At 36.0% G+C, this 16,896-nt stretch overlaps 2 protein-coding genes across 3 annotated transcripts; one reads left to right on the plus strand and one right to left on the minus strand.

The window, feature by feature from the left end:
* Window positions 1-5,983: 5,983 nt before the first annotated feature.
* Window positions 5,984-11,537, minus strand: LOC112043035 (nucleoside diphosphate kinase 7). Of its 2 annotated transcripts, none has more exons than XM_024078291.2 (7): window positions 11,243-11,537; window positions 10,947-11,161; window positions 9,925-10,086; window positions 9,139-9,337; window positions 8,170-8,415; window positions 7,639-7,752; window positions 5,984-6,159 (listed from the first exon to the last, which is right to left on the minus strand). In XM_024078291.2, the coding sequence occupies exons 1-7, from the start codon at window positions 11,243-11,245 to the stop codon at window positions 6,019-6,021; spliced, it is 1,080 nt and encodes a 359-aa protein (XP_023934059.2). In that variant the 5' UTR covers window positions 11,246-11,537; the 3' UTR covers window positions 5,984-6,018. The 2 variants fall into 2 exon arrangements, with proteins under 2 accessions (XP_023934059.2, XP_023934058.2); XM_024078290.2 differs by having other exon boundaries at window positions 10,881-11,161; window positions 11,243-11,535.
* Window positions 11,538-12,433: 896 nt separating this feature from the next.
* On the plus strand, window positions 12,434-16,786 carry LOC112043033 (nucleoside diphosphate kinase 7). Its single transcript, XM_052881736.1, has 5 exons — window positions 12,434-12,761; window positions 14,128-14,326; window positions 14,743-14,988; window positions 15,444-15,557; window positions 16,378-16,786. Exons 1-5 carry the CDS (start codon window positions 12,523-12,525, stop codon window positions 16,522-16,524), a joined length of 945 nt encoding a protein of 314 aa, XP_052737696.1. The 5' UTR covers window positions 12,434-12,522; the 3' UTR covers window positions 16,525-16,786.
* Window positions 16,787-16,896: the final 110 nt, after the last annotated feature.

Here is a 16,896-nt window from a genome sequence, read left to right on the forward strand (position 1 = left end):
TCGCGGGCGCCCGCTAGTAATATTATAAAGAGGTAAAGTTTGTGGTGTTGTAGGGTAATCTTTGGATCTAATGGACCGATTTTGAAAATTCTTTTACCACTTGAAAGCCACGTCATTTGAGAGTATTCTCACATGAACGAGAACTACGCAGGTGAAACCGCAGGGCGTCTGATATAATAATAAACGCCTATACTCGATTCAAAATTCAACTTAAAATAATTTTATGATCTGCCCAAGTATATACGGATCCATTAAGGAGTCGTGAGTCACGCCATGGTATCACAACATTGCCATTGTTACCAACAGCCTAAAATAAAACCGAGTATGCCTGTTATAGCATTGAACAAACTATCTATAATCCAGACGTGTCGATACGTCCGCGAATGTCGTAAGACCGTACTTAAGGAGATCACATTACCACCGACCATATTGATTACACATTCGCATGTTGACGGATAGACAATAGAAAAGGTCAATTTCAATTGGACACAAAACTAAAATGCAATATACAGTAGAACCCGTTTAATTCGATTTCGCAGGGACCCAACTAAAAACGCGTCTTAGACGGGAAAGCGTATTATCTGGGATATGGGTGGGGTGGGCGTGGGTGTAAATGTAATGTATGCATCCACAGTTATAAAAATTAATGTATTTGGTGTAAAGAATTCCTAATTATGCTACTTAAAGTAATCACTTATTCTGGTATGATAAAAAAATTTTGACGCATTAGCAATTACGAAATTTTCAATTAAATTTTACTTTTGCAGTTTAGTATCGCATCATGTCAAGGGTCGTTTTCTGTCAGGATCTTTCAGTTCTTTAGGATATCATGTATTTGTCCTGCAACCTTAGAATTAAACGGGATGACGAATCGTATTAAGCGTTAGGAAATGTATGAAAACCTGTCTCAAGTTGGGGACTGGCGTAAAATGACGTATTAAGCGAGAAATCGTTTTAAGCGTGATCGTCTTAAGCGGATTCTACTGTACTAAATATCCGCGCTTGATTCGGTCCGATGTATAAGTTATAACCCTTCCGTCAAATGTCAACCACTTTTATGGTGAAGAGGACACTCCAAGGCGGCACAGGGAGCAAATAGTGTCATGGACTCCGCAAACCTGATTGGGCGTATGCTGTCCCGTGAGAACGAGTGGCATTTATACTGGTATATGGCATGCTCCGGAAAATAATGAAGACATTTAAGTACTAAGTGCAGGATTTGAATAAGCATACACGCCAGATTTGATTACCAGTCTCTAGCCAACGTTATTTTTTAAGAGGTACGTACGTAGTGTGTAAATATACGATTTAGTTCTCCTGATAGCAGCAGACGGAACACGGAAGACGGTCAGACGGAAGTCCACTAACCTGAAAAGGCGAACGGAAAAACATACCTGATCGTTGGCCGTGCAGTACCTAAATAGTAGACATCTATACCTTTACCTACCTATCTTTATACTAAACCTTCCCAGAAGTACACATAAGGTTGTGAGGTTGCTTGGATATCTGCAATTTATATCAGTATTTCAGAAATATTCGGCAGTACACAATTCTCTATATTTAGATACATTTTTAGGAATATAAGGACCGACGCAAACATGATGAAGAGCGATGACTTTGTTACATGAATAATTACGAAAATTAAATAAATAACACACATAGCTAGTCCGGTTTCCTCTATTTGGTCAACGCTACCAATGTGAAGTCTTCTTTGAAAAACACCGTTTCGTCCCACATTGTCAGATGAAAGTGAGCCCTTACAACACAAAAAATATATGATGTGTTCAATGAACCCTTAGGTATAAGGCTCTACGGTATCTTCCAATCACCTTTATCTCTATAAATAGTTCAAGTTTTCGCTTAATAAAACAAAATGGTATTTAAAACGTGCCTTTTATTTTTGCGTCAACATTAAAAATCTGATATCAGTCTTAATTTATAATAGGTACTATAAATTATAATGTTACGTATGAGTTAGGCTTGTTATGTAGGCAAATACTCGTATATGTTTTGTATGATGGATTTATAAAATCCAGTATTTTTAATTATGACATAACATTTTGTGCAAATTATTTACATACATACTTAATAACCAAACAGGTATAAATATAAAAATATATAAGAGTCGCGTTATGTAAAAAGATCGCTGATGGGATAATACGTACATTTATTACAATTACTACTTCGAGTACATTCTAACCAATGAATCTCGTTTATCTTAAGTAAGTATAATATTAAACTACTTAGATTCATGATCCGCGCACACTGGGGATGGGACGACAAATGATTTTAAGTTTATCAATTGAATTTAAAACTTATCCAATCGCGTTAAGGTATTTTTTTTAATATATTTTTATGTTCAATGACAAAGATTCAAGGAAGCAATCACTTCTTATAAACTGTAACGCATTTAAAAGAGCTTTTGTTGAGTTTCTTTGGGACTATTCTCGGCAAAGTCTGCTTTGCAAACCAGTGCAGCCCTTACTTACAGTAAGTCATAGTAGTACATACTTCTGCGCTGACTTAAGGTACTGAAAGACTTGACTTTTCAAAAGTGTCTGTACAAAAGCATCCTACTTGAAATAAATAAAAGAATCGAGCTCAAAGAAACACAGTGCCGTTTTCTTAGTAACTTCGAAGAGCACGCTGGAGATTAATGTCCCGGGAGGCTGGAGAGATACGGTTTTTTTCTCGACCGCGGACTTGCTAGTAGAATGACTAAACATCGTTCCATGCTTGATAAGGTATCGTAATATCTAAAACATTTTTTTTCAATGCTCTTCTGACCTGTCCGCCAATGTGCGCCCATCCTAAACCATCACTTCATTATTATACTCGTATGTAATCGAAACATTGCGCAGGCGACCCTGAAGCGTTCTTATTTTACTTGACAATAGTTTTTGTCTAGCTTTTTATGTATGTAACATAATATCTCATATTAATCAAACCATGCATAAAAGCTAGTTATTAGTTTTGAAAGGTTAATCAATTATTATATATCGATTGTTTGCAATAGTCTTGCTTATTTTATCACAGTGAATTTAGAAGTTGACTTCGATCTTGCTTAATTTTACAATGCAGCTCAAAACACTAGTAGCAGCATTAACATATAGGAATATAGCTTATACCTAATATTAAGGTCATCCCCTAACTGGTTTAGATCTACGGTAATTAGTCACGACCGAAGGAGGTAGGCCGGGCTATCTATTACGAGATATTATGTAAATATTAGGAACACGAATGTATAACAATAAAGATCGTCTACTCTAAAACTACACACCATAAATTTTAAAATATATGGAAATCATTTGTAATAGAATATTTGACCGTAAACTCGCCAGTGCACTTAGCGCGGTTCTGAAAGCGATCCGAATCCGTGAAAAGACGGATATAAAATGTTCGGACTAATCAGATGTTACTATCGAATTGTGATCGAAAACCTTAAACCTAGCTAGCTTAAAGCTAGCCAAAAAAAATCTTTGGCGCCCCGCTATCGAAGCATCGAGCTGAGTGGATATGAGTGTCCGTTATGAATCCCAAGCAAATTGGAAGAGGGAATTCTGATCTAGTATGCAATAAAAACAAATGGGTCTATGACTGAATGTATTTTCAACGATGTGGATTGGACGCAGGGCCTAATCGCCCTTTACTTTAATTTAATTATAAAAAAAAATTATAAAAAAGTCGAAAACACTAATAAACCACGGCGTTTTCATGATAAAAACAAAAATAAAATCGCTTACCCTTCGTCAAAATTACTACTACACAGTTCGAGCCTATACGGAACCATACTACCACACCATATACGGAATAAGGAAAAAGATAATGCATTCATAAAGATATTAAGGGATTTTCTGGTTGAAAAGTGCTACTACGCGGTAAATGAGTACATGCATGATAAATAAAAATAATAAAAACGATCTCCCTTTCACTCACTCGACAACTAAGGCTACGTCCAGACTGGGCATTATATAATAAAAGTGTGACTGGTATAATTTTTACATTATTTAATGTAAAATATATAGTATTGCTTGAATAAATGATAATAATAATACTTTAATTCGTGTCTATCAGGGAACGAGTGAGGACGACTATTTTTAAATCGGTACCTACATACTTTGCATGGTGGATAGGAGTTCATGTTTAACTTAGACGATCTTTATGTAATATCCTATACCACAAAAAAACAGTCAATTGCGGTTTGATTATATCAATGTCCAGTGACCAACAAGTATTAATTACAAACCTGGGTAAGCACCATCATATACGAATACGTTTGCTACTAGTAAGGATTGCCAAGATTAACATCAAAACATACAAAAGCGATCCAGTGAGGTATACCTATTCAAAATTAAATATTAAAAGCAATTAGGTATCTAATATACAGGGTCACTGGAAACGGTAATCCCTTTAAGGGGTGATAGTAGGGAACGTTAGCTATCAAATTAAATTGTGTTGTGTTATATGGGGCAAAAAAGGAACCGCTTTCGAAAATAAGAGGCTTTTCTCAGAGAGAACAATTATTGTATTATTTTTTTGTATTATTATTATGTAATAGGTTAAAAAAATGACTACTAAATACGTAACTTTTATTTTATAATCCACTTTGAAGTAAAGTAACCCACTTTTCTTGAAAAAAAAGAGAAAAAGCATCTTTTTTTCGAAATCGGTACATTTTTGCCCAATATAACCTCATGCAATTTGATAGCTAGTGATCCCTACTATCACCCTTTAAAGGGATCGCTATACGTTTCCAGTGACCCTGTATATACTATGTGTAAATGCAAGAATACAAAGTAATTTTACTTTAGTAAAAACAAAGTGAACACAGGCCGATTTTATCGTACAAAAGTTCATAGCGAGTAATATAGATATGACTAGGAACTTAAACATAACCGTTCACAATACTTCATCAAATGTATACGTCCTGAGTGGCAACTGCGGCACATAAAACAAACACTCAATTAGACCTTATTCGCACGAGAATTTTTTTAACGGACGTCAAAAACTGTTTAAATATAGTATGAAGTCAAATGAAGGTTTATTTCCAAGGCCTAAATTGAAGATGCAACTGCTCAAAAAAGCGTAGTGTTTGAAAAACTATCGTGTGAACATACTTGGGAATGCATTTGTTGTATTTGAACACTTTTTTAACGTCAGTTAAAAAAAACTCTCGTGCGAATGAGGGCTTAGCATTTTATAAGTGCGAGCGGGCGTACAGACGTTTCTGATGTCAGCCACTGACGATCAAGTAAGCTCACATGTCTGCAGCGTTAACGGCTTGACAGCCGATAAAACTGATCGTGTTGGTCACGATCGGCGTGCTGTCATGCACATTGCAACGAACAGACGATCAGTTTTATCGGCTGTGTTTATGTGAGCTGACCTACTTGATCGTCAGTGGCTGACATATTGCATACACTGTCATACAGGACTTAAGCTAAGGGTGTCTGTAGACGAGTTGTTGCATCTATGCAGGTATTCATGACGCTTGGTCTGCGTTGACCTTTATTTTTTGCTTTATTCAACCACAAATTAGCGATCGAATGCAATGTCATCTAATATTACGGTGAAGCATTGAAGGCATGAATATAACGCTAATTTCGTAGTTATTATAGTTATTATTACATACAGTTTATTCGATCATATCGATCGAATCGATCACTAAGCGTAGTATCTACGCGGCATAGCTTAGTTTTGGCTGAGTTTGTAATAGGCTCTTCTCGGACCAAGGTTTCAAAAGTGCTTGTAAAGTAAGCCTAATTGAAATGAATTTTGAATTTTGATGAAAATTCTTTTAGAACTAGGAAGAAAGCTACGTTATTTGTGAGTGTCATAGGCTATATTAAATAGTATATTCTCACAAGGACAAGAACTACGCGGATGAAACCGCGGGGCGTCTGCTATTTAACAATACTATTGTGAAATTGTAGGCAGTTAGGCACTATACAGTTTGAATACTCGTCTACATTCACCCACACATTAAATACTATAATTATTAAGTAACCAGCCTTGGAATTATAAATTCAATATCTTAAAGAAATATTCAACCTCTAGCAACCCGTCCTCCGCTAGATCGCTGCAGTGGACTGCGTTCTGCACTTTAGTTTTCCCGAGCTTGGCTCGCAATGTGTGCGGACGCAGTAACCTGGCGATTTCCTGGAAATTAATTTCAGGACTTAATTCTGCTTTATAAATTGTAAATTCTGTGGAAAAGTCGTCGTTATCAACTCATATTCGGCTCACTGCTGAGCTCGAGTCTCCACGCTGGTCCAAAGCGGTTTGGCAGACTTCACACGCAGAGAATTAAGAAAATTCTCCGGTATGCAGATTTCCTCACGATGTTTTTCCTTCACCGTTTGAGACACGTTATATTTAATTTCTTAAAATGCACACAACTGAAAAGTTCGAGGTGCATGCCCCGGACCGGATTCAAACCCATGCTCTCCGGAATCGGAGGCAGAGGTTATGTCCACTGGGCTATCACGCTCTCCTGTGTGGAAAAGATTTACCAAATATTGCAATGGAACGATAAAAGAGCAAGACACAAGCTTACAAGGCTTTACGTTTCAATCGCCTTGTTATTAAACTGTCTATTGCCGCATTAGGGTGTTTTTCCACTAGAGATGTGCTATGCAGCAATGCTTCGAAGATGTGAAATATACGCTACGAAAATATGTGACAGTTTCCACAAATACTAAGCTATGCATCTGTGCGAGGAAGATGCGCATTGCGCAGCTCGAGCTAAGAGTATGTATCGATAGTAGGGAAAATAGCTACCCACTCGCGACGGGCTATAGGATGCGTGCTATGGATGCGTGCTATGGATAACTACCCTTCCATATAAAAACATATCTTAGTTGAAATCGCAAGTTAGATTTGTTTTTTATATTGAAGGATGCGTGCTATGGATGTCTGCTTCCACCATCACCAGTCCACCAGTGCCAAGCTATGTACACCAATGAATATGATTGGTGGATATCAAACGCATCCACAGTAACGTAGCGTATCACATCTCTATCTCTATGCTATGTTGCACTGTCTACCCACACAGTGCTCTACTCTCGCAATAGGCTAGTTGACACTTTTAAAAAGTACAAAAAAGTAGTAAAAGTAGTTTGAGACATGAGTATATGAAAATTTTAATTTTTAAATATTTTTTGACAATACGAGCCAAAACGCTGTCGGCTAAGATGGTCTATATTTTAACTGTTTCATGACGTCACGTTAACACCAAACCTTATTTAACCAAACTGAGTGTTTGACAAAATTATTAGTTAGTAATTAGTTTGACGTTTAATCCTTTAATAACACTAGTAAAAGTAACATCGTGACGTCCCAAAATGGACAACAGCGTTTTTGATGTTGGAAAAATATATTAAATACATAATTTTTATTAAGTTTTCTATGAAATCCTTAACTTTATTCATCTATATCGAATGTCGATATATTTTGGACCATTATTCCATGTACTAAAGCCACACGAAATTAATATTGTTTATATTGAATTTGATAACTCAAATATCCTATTAATCATGACGCCCCGTATTTATACTTTGACTCGCGGTTAAAAACCGAGTGTGTAGTAGGCCTGTATAGATACAACCAGTTGAAACTTAACAAAAGTTTAAAACTTACCGGATCTACGGGTCCAACTAATTTTCTAAATTCTACAGCAGTATTAAGGTTTTTGTCTTTGGCAACTAGTTCCATAGCCACGCACGGGCCACTGGCCAACTCTTCCACCATTCCCTGGAAAAAGACACAATCTTACAATCAATACAATCATAAGCATAGAAATAAATATAAAATACCAGGAATCGACTGCGAAACTTCGCGTGAAAATCAGAGTAAACTTTCACTCCTTTTTTAACCCTATTTTAAATTTTACAGATAGTCTGTCATACATTTCTAAAAAACAATTTTAAAAATTATAATTTTTAGAAATCTTACTACTAATAGCAGGACAGAGTTGGGAAGTTAGTGGTGTTTGGATATCATGTGAAGATGTTGTAGAACATGTGATAGTGATTATATCAAATACATGGTGACTCTGAAAACTTCAAATCCCCTCTCCTGCTTTGCCTACTCGTCCTTTCCTCTGCTATATTGATGTTGTTATTACTCTGTACTTAAATAAGTATTTAAATTTAGTAGCATTATAATTACCTGATACTCTTGAACAATGCCTTTATACACCTCATAGAACTCAGCAGCGTTGATATTCTCTACAATAAACATATTCAACGCTGTCACGTGGAATCCACCCTCATCAATGGCTTCCAAGGCCGCCCCCAGCTTTCCCTCGCGCACAGCATGCGGCTTCACTATACAGAGCGTGCAGTTTGACAGGGTAGCGGTCAACCGGAGACGTACAGAAGATAATGGTGGTGGTGGGAACACATAGTCCAAGTCCTATAATGTTTTTTTGTAATATTATTAAATAAACAGTCATCATCATCATCATTATATCAGCTGTAACGTCAACTACAGGCCATAACTCTTTTGTAGGACTGCCAAATATAGATACTGAGCCGCCTGCATCTAGCGAATCCCTGCGACTCGTATAAAGTCGTCAGTCCACCTGATGGAGGGTCGACTAACACTGCGCTTTCTGGTATGGGGTCGTCATTCTAGCACCTTGGAACCCGTCCATCAGCTAGTTTGCTAGTGACTTTTCCTCCTCTTCATTTCTGATTCGATCACGCAGAGATACACCAAGCATAGCTTGTTCCATTGCCCGCTGTGTGACTCTGAGCCTTTTTTTGAGGCCCATAGCTAGCGACAAGTCTCGAACCATAGATCATCAAGGGCAACACGAACTGTTCGAAGACTTTTGTCTTCGGGAACTGCGAAGTTTCACGAATGCGGCCCAGTCGAGTTAGATTCGGCCATTCACCGCTTTCTCGAAATTGGACCTACCTAACTGGACCATATGTCTTAGGTAGTATCTCAACAGTATCACAGACCATATTATATACTCATACACAAAATTTTATTGAATATAGTTGGCATTGTTTGAGATTAATACACACAATAATTATACACACATACACAATAATTATACACACATAAAAATATTAGCTTAATAGTACCACCTACTTGTCTTTGGTCATGTCAATGTTAATAGTTTCATACCTCTACTGCAGCGTCAGTACTAGGGGAGACATGAGCACAATTTCTCACAGGGTCAGTCCCATACAATGCCCTAATGGTGCCTGGCTCTGCTTTCAATGGGTCTTTATGGCCAAGGATTTTTACACAAGCTGTTACAGACTCGCTACCCACAAGTTCCATACAGAAAACTTGCTGGCCAGTTAGATGATCTAGGAGAAACCTGAAACAAAATAAATATAAACTAAACTGCAAAACTGAACATAGAGGGACCAAAGTTTTGCATTTGTTCATTTCAGCCTATTATGTACTAAATTTATTATTAATATTTTCAGTTAACGTCAGTATAAAATCTTGTACGTATTTAATAAGTCTTAACTTTAATTTTAAGTTTTCGACTTTAATTACAACCATTACTTAAATCACAATATAACTTTTTCATTTCAAAAGTGCTTGCAAACTAAGCTTAAAGAAATAAATGAAATTTGAATTTGAATTTATATATGTGTACTAGTGAACCCCTGTGAATTTGTCTAAATGGAATTCTGTTTTTCAGAAATACCGCTAGAACCGTTTTATTGTGACATAGATATTTACTAAGAATAAGCATTTCTTTGAAATTTCTTCTTAAAGGGTAAAAGTCAGGTTCCACAAGAACAATTTTGCAAGTGATTGCTAGTAAATATGACAATAAAATAAATATCAATTACTGTTCCACATGATGAAAAAATTGACGACAAATAACATTGAAAATTTAAAAAAAGGACATTAACAACAATAAATCAATAAGAGAAAAATAATTAGACTTACGGAAATGTTGCATCTGACAATTGCTTGCGGTATATAAAGTTTATATCATCAACAGTCAAGGTTGTTTTCTTCATCTTAGTTATTTTCATATTCTTCTCATTAAGATGTGTGATGATTTTCCCTACTATATTGGTAGGCATTGGCTTGATCATTGCAAATGTTCTAGAATAGAAAGAAAAATATTATTATTTTAATATGAATCAATATGTTCTGATGCTTTAAAAGAAATTTAAAAGACTGTATTTTAGATTAAAATAAAATAGTTTTTTATAAGGAAACTTATAAAACATGGAAAAATATAGAAAGCCCTATAAAACAATTATCAGATAAAATGAAAAATAATATTCAACAGAAAATTGCAAATAATGGTAGCCTATTGAAGCCTGACTTTTGCTTAGCTGTTAAATTGGTCTATACTAAATATAGCACAATTAGATTGAATCTTGGAATTGGAAATTGGACACTTTTCATTTCACTTATCTATAACAAAGATCTCTTGCTGGATTCTTAAAAACCAAAAGCCAAGTAGAAAAATGTACTGGAGACTAATATTATAGTCCTATTTACAATTCAGCTAGCAGATACTCCATCTGCATAATAGCTGTTCCTATAGGAGTATGGGAATTCATTATCAACCCATATTTGGTTTACTGCTGAGCTTGAGTCTCCTCTCAGAATAAAAGGGGTTAGGCCAATAGTTCACCACGCTGGCTCAATGTGGATTGGCAGACTTTACACACACAGAGAATTAAGAAAATTCTCAGATATGCAGGTATCCTATATATATATAGGAATAAAATATAGCTATTGTCATCAGGGATAATGTAGGATACAAATGCTGAAACAATTTTTTAAACCGGTCCTAAGTACTTAGAGCTTTTTCAATTGAAACAAACAAAACAACGAAAATAATCAGATCTTTCTTCTTTGATTTATAGATGAGTAACATGTCTTACACTTCCATGTCTTTATGTAATTTCTTTCTTGTATCTTCACAGGCGAAGTCAACTATTTTCACTAACCGCCCCAAAATAGGTAAAGTTGATCCAATGAAAAAACTGTCTATATTAACACCATTCACTTTAACTCTTCTTAGAAAAGTTTTTCGATTCTTCAAATCATACATTTCCACTGTATCGTCAGTAGGATAGTAGAAAATATTAAACCGGCGAACGAGACTGGCCTGGTTATCGTACCATTCACCGATAAACGAAAATTTGTCCCTGTATGCACCTTCCTATAATTATAAAATAAAACATTAAGGTAGTAAGTAGACGTATCAAACAGGGATTTTATGTTAATATGTTTATTTTATTACCATTATAAACAGCGTCTAAATATCCTAATAATCTGCGGAAACTGAATACTTCTAAGTTATTCTCTCGAAAGTTTTTATGAAGTTAACGAATAAATTATCGTAATTACGAACAACTTGATTTGAATTTTATAGAATTAAGCTGTGTAACTGTGTTTCACAATCCCACTACAATTTACATAAAAATTGAAATCTGTGCAATGAAGTGTGCATCTACAACAAGCGAAACAAGCAAGAAAAATTCAAAAGTTCAAACAACACAAACACAACATATTTGACAGTTGTGAGTTGACATTTGACAACATCACAACACAAAGTTGATAGTTGACAAACTGACAAGCAAGGAACTACTTGAAGGAGCTGACAAGTGACACTGACAGACGAGACGACTCGTAGAGTCGTGGTGGGAATATCCTCTGTCTACGAGCAGAGTAATAGTTTTTTTTATTAATAATTGTTATGGTGACAATGAATAGTACGCCTACATTAACAAACTTTCAGAGGTTTCAATATACACAGTGCAGTGGAAATGTTTAATAAATTATATAATGGTAGCAGGAAACGTCAGTGGAAGTCGCAGGACTCTTTAATCGATTTCAGAACTTAAAATTACTTATACCGATAGACCTCATCAGTGTTTTCTATCCACAGATCAATTATACTATATTCCATCAGGTATGATTGTAGTTGTAGGTTGTAGTCAAGCCTAGTATTTATCTTTGGCTGACTACTGACCATTTACATTAATTTACTATGTGCCACTGACATTTGTCAACAGGATATTTTTTGGATATTAGGGGTTATTGGATGTTTTCGGGTATTGGATATTGTGGTAAATATAATATCGAAATGGTAAATAATACTTATCTATACTAATATTATACAGCTGAAGAATTTATTTGTGTGTTTGTTTGATTGAACGCGCTAATCTCAGAAACTACTAGTTCGATTTGAAAAATTCTTTCAGTGTTAGATAGCCCATTTATCGAGGAAGGCTATAGGCTATATATTATCCCCGTATACGGGGAACAGGAACCACGCGGGTGAAACCGCGCGGCGTCAGCTACTTTTTAGTAAATGCAAAGCTTCGACTAAGTAGTCAAAGATGCCTAATAGAATAGCTCTTAGGTACTTGCAATAGTAGTCGTTATTAGTGGAAACCAAATAAATACATAAATAATAAATAATTCGTACTTTCCTATTAATTTTCTTCCATCGATCGTTGGTTTTACGATTATTTACAGGTTTACGATTATTTTGATAAATATACTTTTCTTTGTGAAATGTTTGACGAGGAAGCAGATGAAATAAAGGAATTGGTGTTGAATTTTTTCCCGTTTGATAATTCAGTGCAAATTATTGACGCTGCCAAAGGAAAGAACTTAGTTAAACGGGTTCAAGTACCTCCACTAAAACTGGAAATGCTACAAATCGGAAACATCGTAAATGTGTTTTCTAAACTATTATACATCAGAGATTGTGCGCCTGCAACTCGAAAAATTCTTTATCACAATGAGCAAAGGTAAAGAAATTAAATATCCCACCAAAGTATTTAGGTACATGTAAAGTAATACCAATGCGAGTAGATCTTTTAACTGTTTTTTTAACTGAATATAGACCATATAGAGAATATTTTATAGGTATATTATATGTATATGTTACGGCTAATACCTGAAGTGCGGCTACGTATAATTTAAATTTTAACCGGTTAGAACTAGGTGTAGCCGTTTACTCTTGGTTAAATCTAGGATAAGGCGATTGTTTGCGAGTAAAACTAGTTCTAACTGCAATCATTCTGGCTAGAAGTAGGAACATTCAACCGAACCCTGGTGGCTGATACTAGGTGTAACCAGCTAGGAAATAAAATAAAATAGCTTCTTTTTCCTGATTATGTAAGAGCCGGCGTCACCGGGGGTTTTGGTGGAGCGCAGGAACATCGCCTGATAGGGTTCGAAGGCAGAAGTAGAAAGAGTAAGCGGAACGACTCTCTGAGGGCGTTTCCTCTGAGACTGGAACTTCGGCTTCGGCCGTGTATCAATCCGAGCGTATAGAGTATCTACCTATACTTACTTGTATACTATAGGTAGGTGTACTCGTATACATTTACATATTAGTACATAGCTTATTGTTATTTCTTCTTCTTCTTTTGAATTCTTCAGCACTTTTGCACTGATAAAGCCCGTTCCGCCGAGCGCCCACGGTAAAATCATCACCTTTATAATGAGAAAGGGGTTCCGCATCGTACGTATGAAGAATGGAAAAATAAATAAAGATTTTGCGATAAAATTATACGAGAATGTTGCTGCTAGTAACGTAATGCCGTAAGATATTTACCTACTTGTACTCGTAAATACTAGTCTCTGTTTCGGTAAAATGTGGTAAAATAGACTTTTCACTACTCTTGCTCAAAAACACTGTCATATTACCACTCCACTGCGGGGCTAAACAAGCATTTTAGCCTCTAGGGGCTAAAGTAATTTTGTTTTTTTAATTCTTGTCTGTTACGAGTACTAGCCAAGTACTAGCCTACTATAAAACGGAGGAGGTTTTATTCGAGAATAGAATCAATATAGGTCAGGCCCCGATTATTTAAAAAATAAATAAAAAACTTAAAATTGGAATGAAATGCAGCGTTCTTGTCTGTGGAATGCGTTTATTTTTTTATTTAATTTTTTTTGAATTGCGAATAGAGCGAGATTTGAAGACATGGGACATCCTTTACGGTGTAATACCTTTGCCTTTTTCTCATGTGAAAAAAATAAAATTGTATAACAATCTATTATTTTCTAGAACATATTCGTTAGATATTCAATAACTATACTTGATTACTCAATAATACTTAATATTTTTGATTGATTATTCAATAATACAGAATATATATTTTTCAGAATGATAATAAATTACGTTACATCTGGCGAAGTAATCGGATTAGAGTTAGTTGCGCCAAACGCAGTCACAAAGTGGCGCGAATGTTTGGGCACCACGGACCCAGTTACGGCAGCGCCTGGCACGCTGAGAAGACTTTATGGAGAAGATAAACTCAAAAACGTTGCCCATGGCTGTGTTACCCTCGAAGAGGCCGCTGTGGTTTGTCAGTCATCCTTACATACTTACGACATTATCTTCATAATCATCAGCTTGATTAAATATCACATTGCTCCAATGCGGGTTGGTGAGCTTACAAATGATAGTCAATGATAGTGAGGCATGGTGATGTGACACCACAATTTTTCCAAATCCAGACTGCTACTGCTATTGCTACTGAGAAAGAAAAAAAAAGAAAAGATCAATACTTCGTGCCAGGCCCCAGGATATCATGATTCGAAGCCTAAACACTGCCATTAAGGCATTTTCCTTAGCTACGCCTATCATCTTTAGTTATTTCAACTGCCTATTATCAGATAAATAGCACCGTAGATGTGTATGTAACCCATGTTCTACCTACAGATCTGTACAGACTAGATAACCTGATCCGGTCTTAGTTTATGAACTTTCTTTTTTAGATGATCGACAAGTTTTTTGGTTATGAAAATAGAATGCCGAGAGTCCCTTTCCGAGCAACGTTTAAGAACTGCACCTGCTGTATAATTAAGCCGCATGTGATAATTGATGGCAATGTTGGATCAATCTTAGAACAAATCGCGACGTCTACCAAATTCTATATATCGGCCATAGCTATGTTTTCAGTTAAACTATCCAATGCGCAAGAGTTTTATGAAGTCTATAAAGATGTATTGCCAGAGTATAAGGTAATACCTACAATATGTATATAGTGTTCTAAAGACGTATATATTGATAAGGTCTCGCATGGGCGCATCATCACCATCGCCTATTAGTTACTAAAAATTTGGCTGTAAATCATTATCGACCGTAAAATGGCAAATGTATTATCAACGTTGATGAAAATAATTTTAGGTACCAACGTGATCTTGGTTCGCCAAATAAAGCTTTCAGTTTTTCACTCTTCCAAAAAATTTCTTGTAGAACTCTCAGTTTGGAGTTGGGTGCTTCATTAACCCCTGTGCTTCGTTAGGCCGTCAACATTTGACAATGACCGTTACAAAGGCAAACATTATCGTCATACCCGCTACCTACTCCTCTATCGGGGCCTGGTCCTGACATATAAAAAGGTTGAAAATTATTACCGTCCGTGCCTAAAATCGCTAAAAATTTTAGCTGATAGTGAAATTCCAATTCTTTTCAGGATATGAGTATTCATTTAGCAGAAGGAAAATGCATTGCTTTGGAAGTGAAATGTCACGATGGCAGCCTAAATTGTGTTTCCGAGTTCAGGAAATTATGTGGGCCTAGGGATCCTGTAAGTGAAACTGAAAGATTTCTTATTATTACGGCTGAAATGCGCAAGGTTTTTTTACATTATGGATGTTACGGAGGTGGGTTTATCCATCCATATAGGAAAGGGGGTGTGAAGCTTCAACCCACCACTGCTGCTCCAATGCGGGCTGACATTAGGGCGATAATGTTAAATTCATTAACGACCACTATCAGATGGTAATGATAATGAGAATGACCGGGACCAACGGCTTTACATGTTCACCGAGGCACGGAGTTGTGTCACCACCAACTACCAACGCTGGGAATTTAAACCGAAATTTTCTAAGTAGAAAGAAAAACTCAGTACTTATCTCATAGTACATAGCCCGACCCAGAATTCATACAAAGGACCTCATGATCCGAAGCCACACAGGCTAACCACTAGACCAACTAGGCAGTTTAAAGATAATATAAACTCTGTGGTGCCACGAACGCATCGCAGCGCTCTCAAACTGACACGAGGTGAGGCAATGCAATTCGACTTTCATCATTATCAGCCGATGGACATCCACTAATTGACATAAACCCCTTAAATAACTTCCAAACAAAACAGTCTTGAGCCTGCTGTGATTTCGTCTTCGCCTGGTGCCTTTTCTTCTTTAGTTGTTTGAGAGCCATTTTAGTATCATAATTTATGCTGACGTCTTCGGTATTTCGGTTTAATGTCGGTTCAATTTGGCTCTAGGATCTTAAGCCAAATTTTCAACAGGCATTTGATTTTTTTCAATTCGTCTTTACCAACTTTTTAATTTACACTAACCAAACAAAAAAAAATCAACTAACTACACCAAACGAAATTGCAGGATTTATGCCGTCAGTTATATCCAGAAACCATCAGAGCACTATATGGAAAAAATATAGTTCATAATGCTGTGCATTGCACTGATCTTACTGAAGACGGGGAGCTCGAAGTAGAATACTTTTTCAAATTGCTAGCCAACGACTTTTAATTTAGAACATGCACGTCGGTTTTGTGTTTGTTTGTGTTAAAAATAAATACCTATCTATGTAAATGTAATTTTTAATATGAATAATTTAAAGACTAATTCCTCTATGGTCGCCATAAATCTTAGACCATTAATAACGGTCTAAGCCATAAATACATCCAGCCAGCTGTTGTCTATGTGATTAACCTATATCCAATCTAATAATCTGTGTGTACATAGGTGTACATAGATATTTTTAAAAATATCGGATTTTCGATATATCGATATTTTTTTAGATTTTAAGTTTTAAAAAGTTTAGAATTCAGTTTATTTATTGAACAAACGTGAGTATTGAATTCTAAAAAAAATGAACTTTAAGTATTTATTAAAATTCCC

This window comes from Bicyclus anynana, chromosome 1 (genome assembly GCF_947172395.1).
Source record: "Bicyclus anynana chromosome 1, ilBicAnyn1.1, whole genome shotgun sequence".
In the NCBI taxonomy this organism is placed as follows: Eukaryota; Metazoa; Arthropoda; class Insecta; order Lepidoptera; family Nymphalidae; genus Bicyclus; species Bicyclus anynana.

Coding starts and splice junctions, on each gene's coding strand:
- LOC112043033 (XM_052881736.1), top strand. CDS start 12,523: ATGTTTGACGAGGAAGCAGATGAAATAAAGGAATTGGTGTTGAATTTT. Junction 12,762..14,127: donor CTTTATCACAATGAGCAAAG/GTAAAGAAATTA, acceptor TATATTTTTCAG/AATGATAATAAATTACGTTA. Junction 14,327..14,742: donor CCCTCGAAGAGGCCGCTGTG/GTTTGTCAGTCA, acceptor TTTCTTTTTTAG/ATGATCGACAAGTTTTTTGG.
- LOC112043035 (XM_024078290.2), bottom strand. Junction 7,753..8,169: donor GCATTGTTCAAGAGTATCAG/GTAATTATAATG, acceptor GTCTTTTTCCAG/GGAATGGTGGAAGAGTTGGC. Junction 6,160..7,638: donor TAGTTGGACCCGTAGATCCG/GTAAGTTTTAAA, acceptor ATTAATTTCCAG/GAAATCGCCAGGTTACTGCG.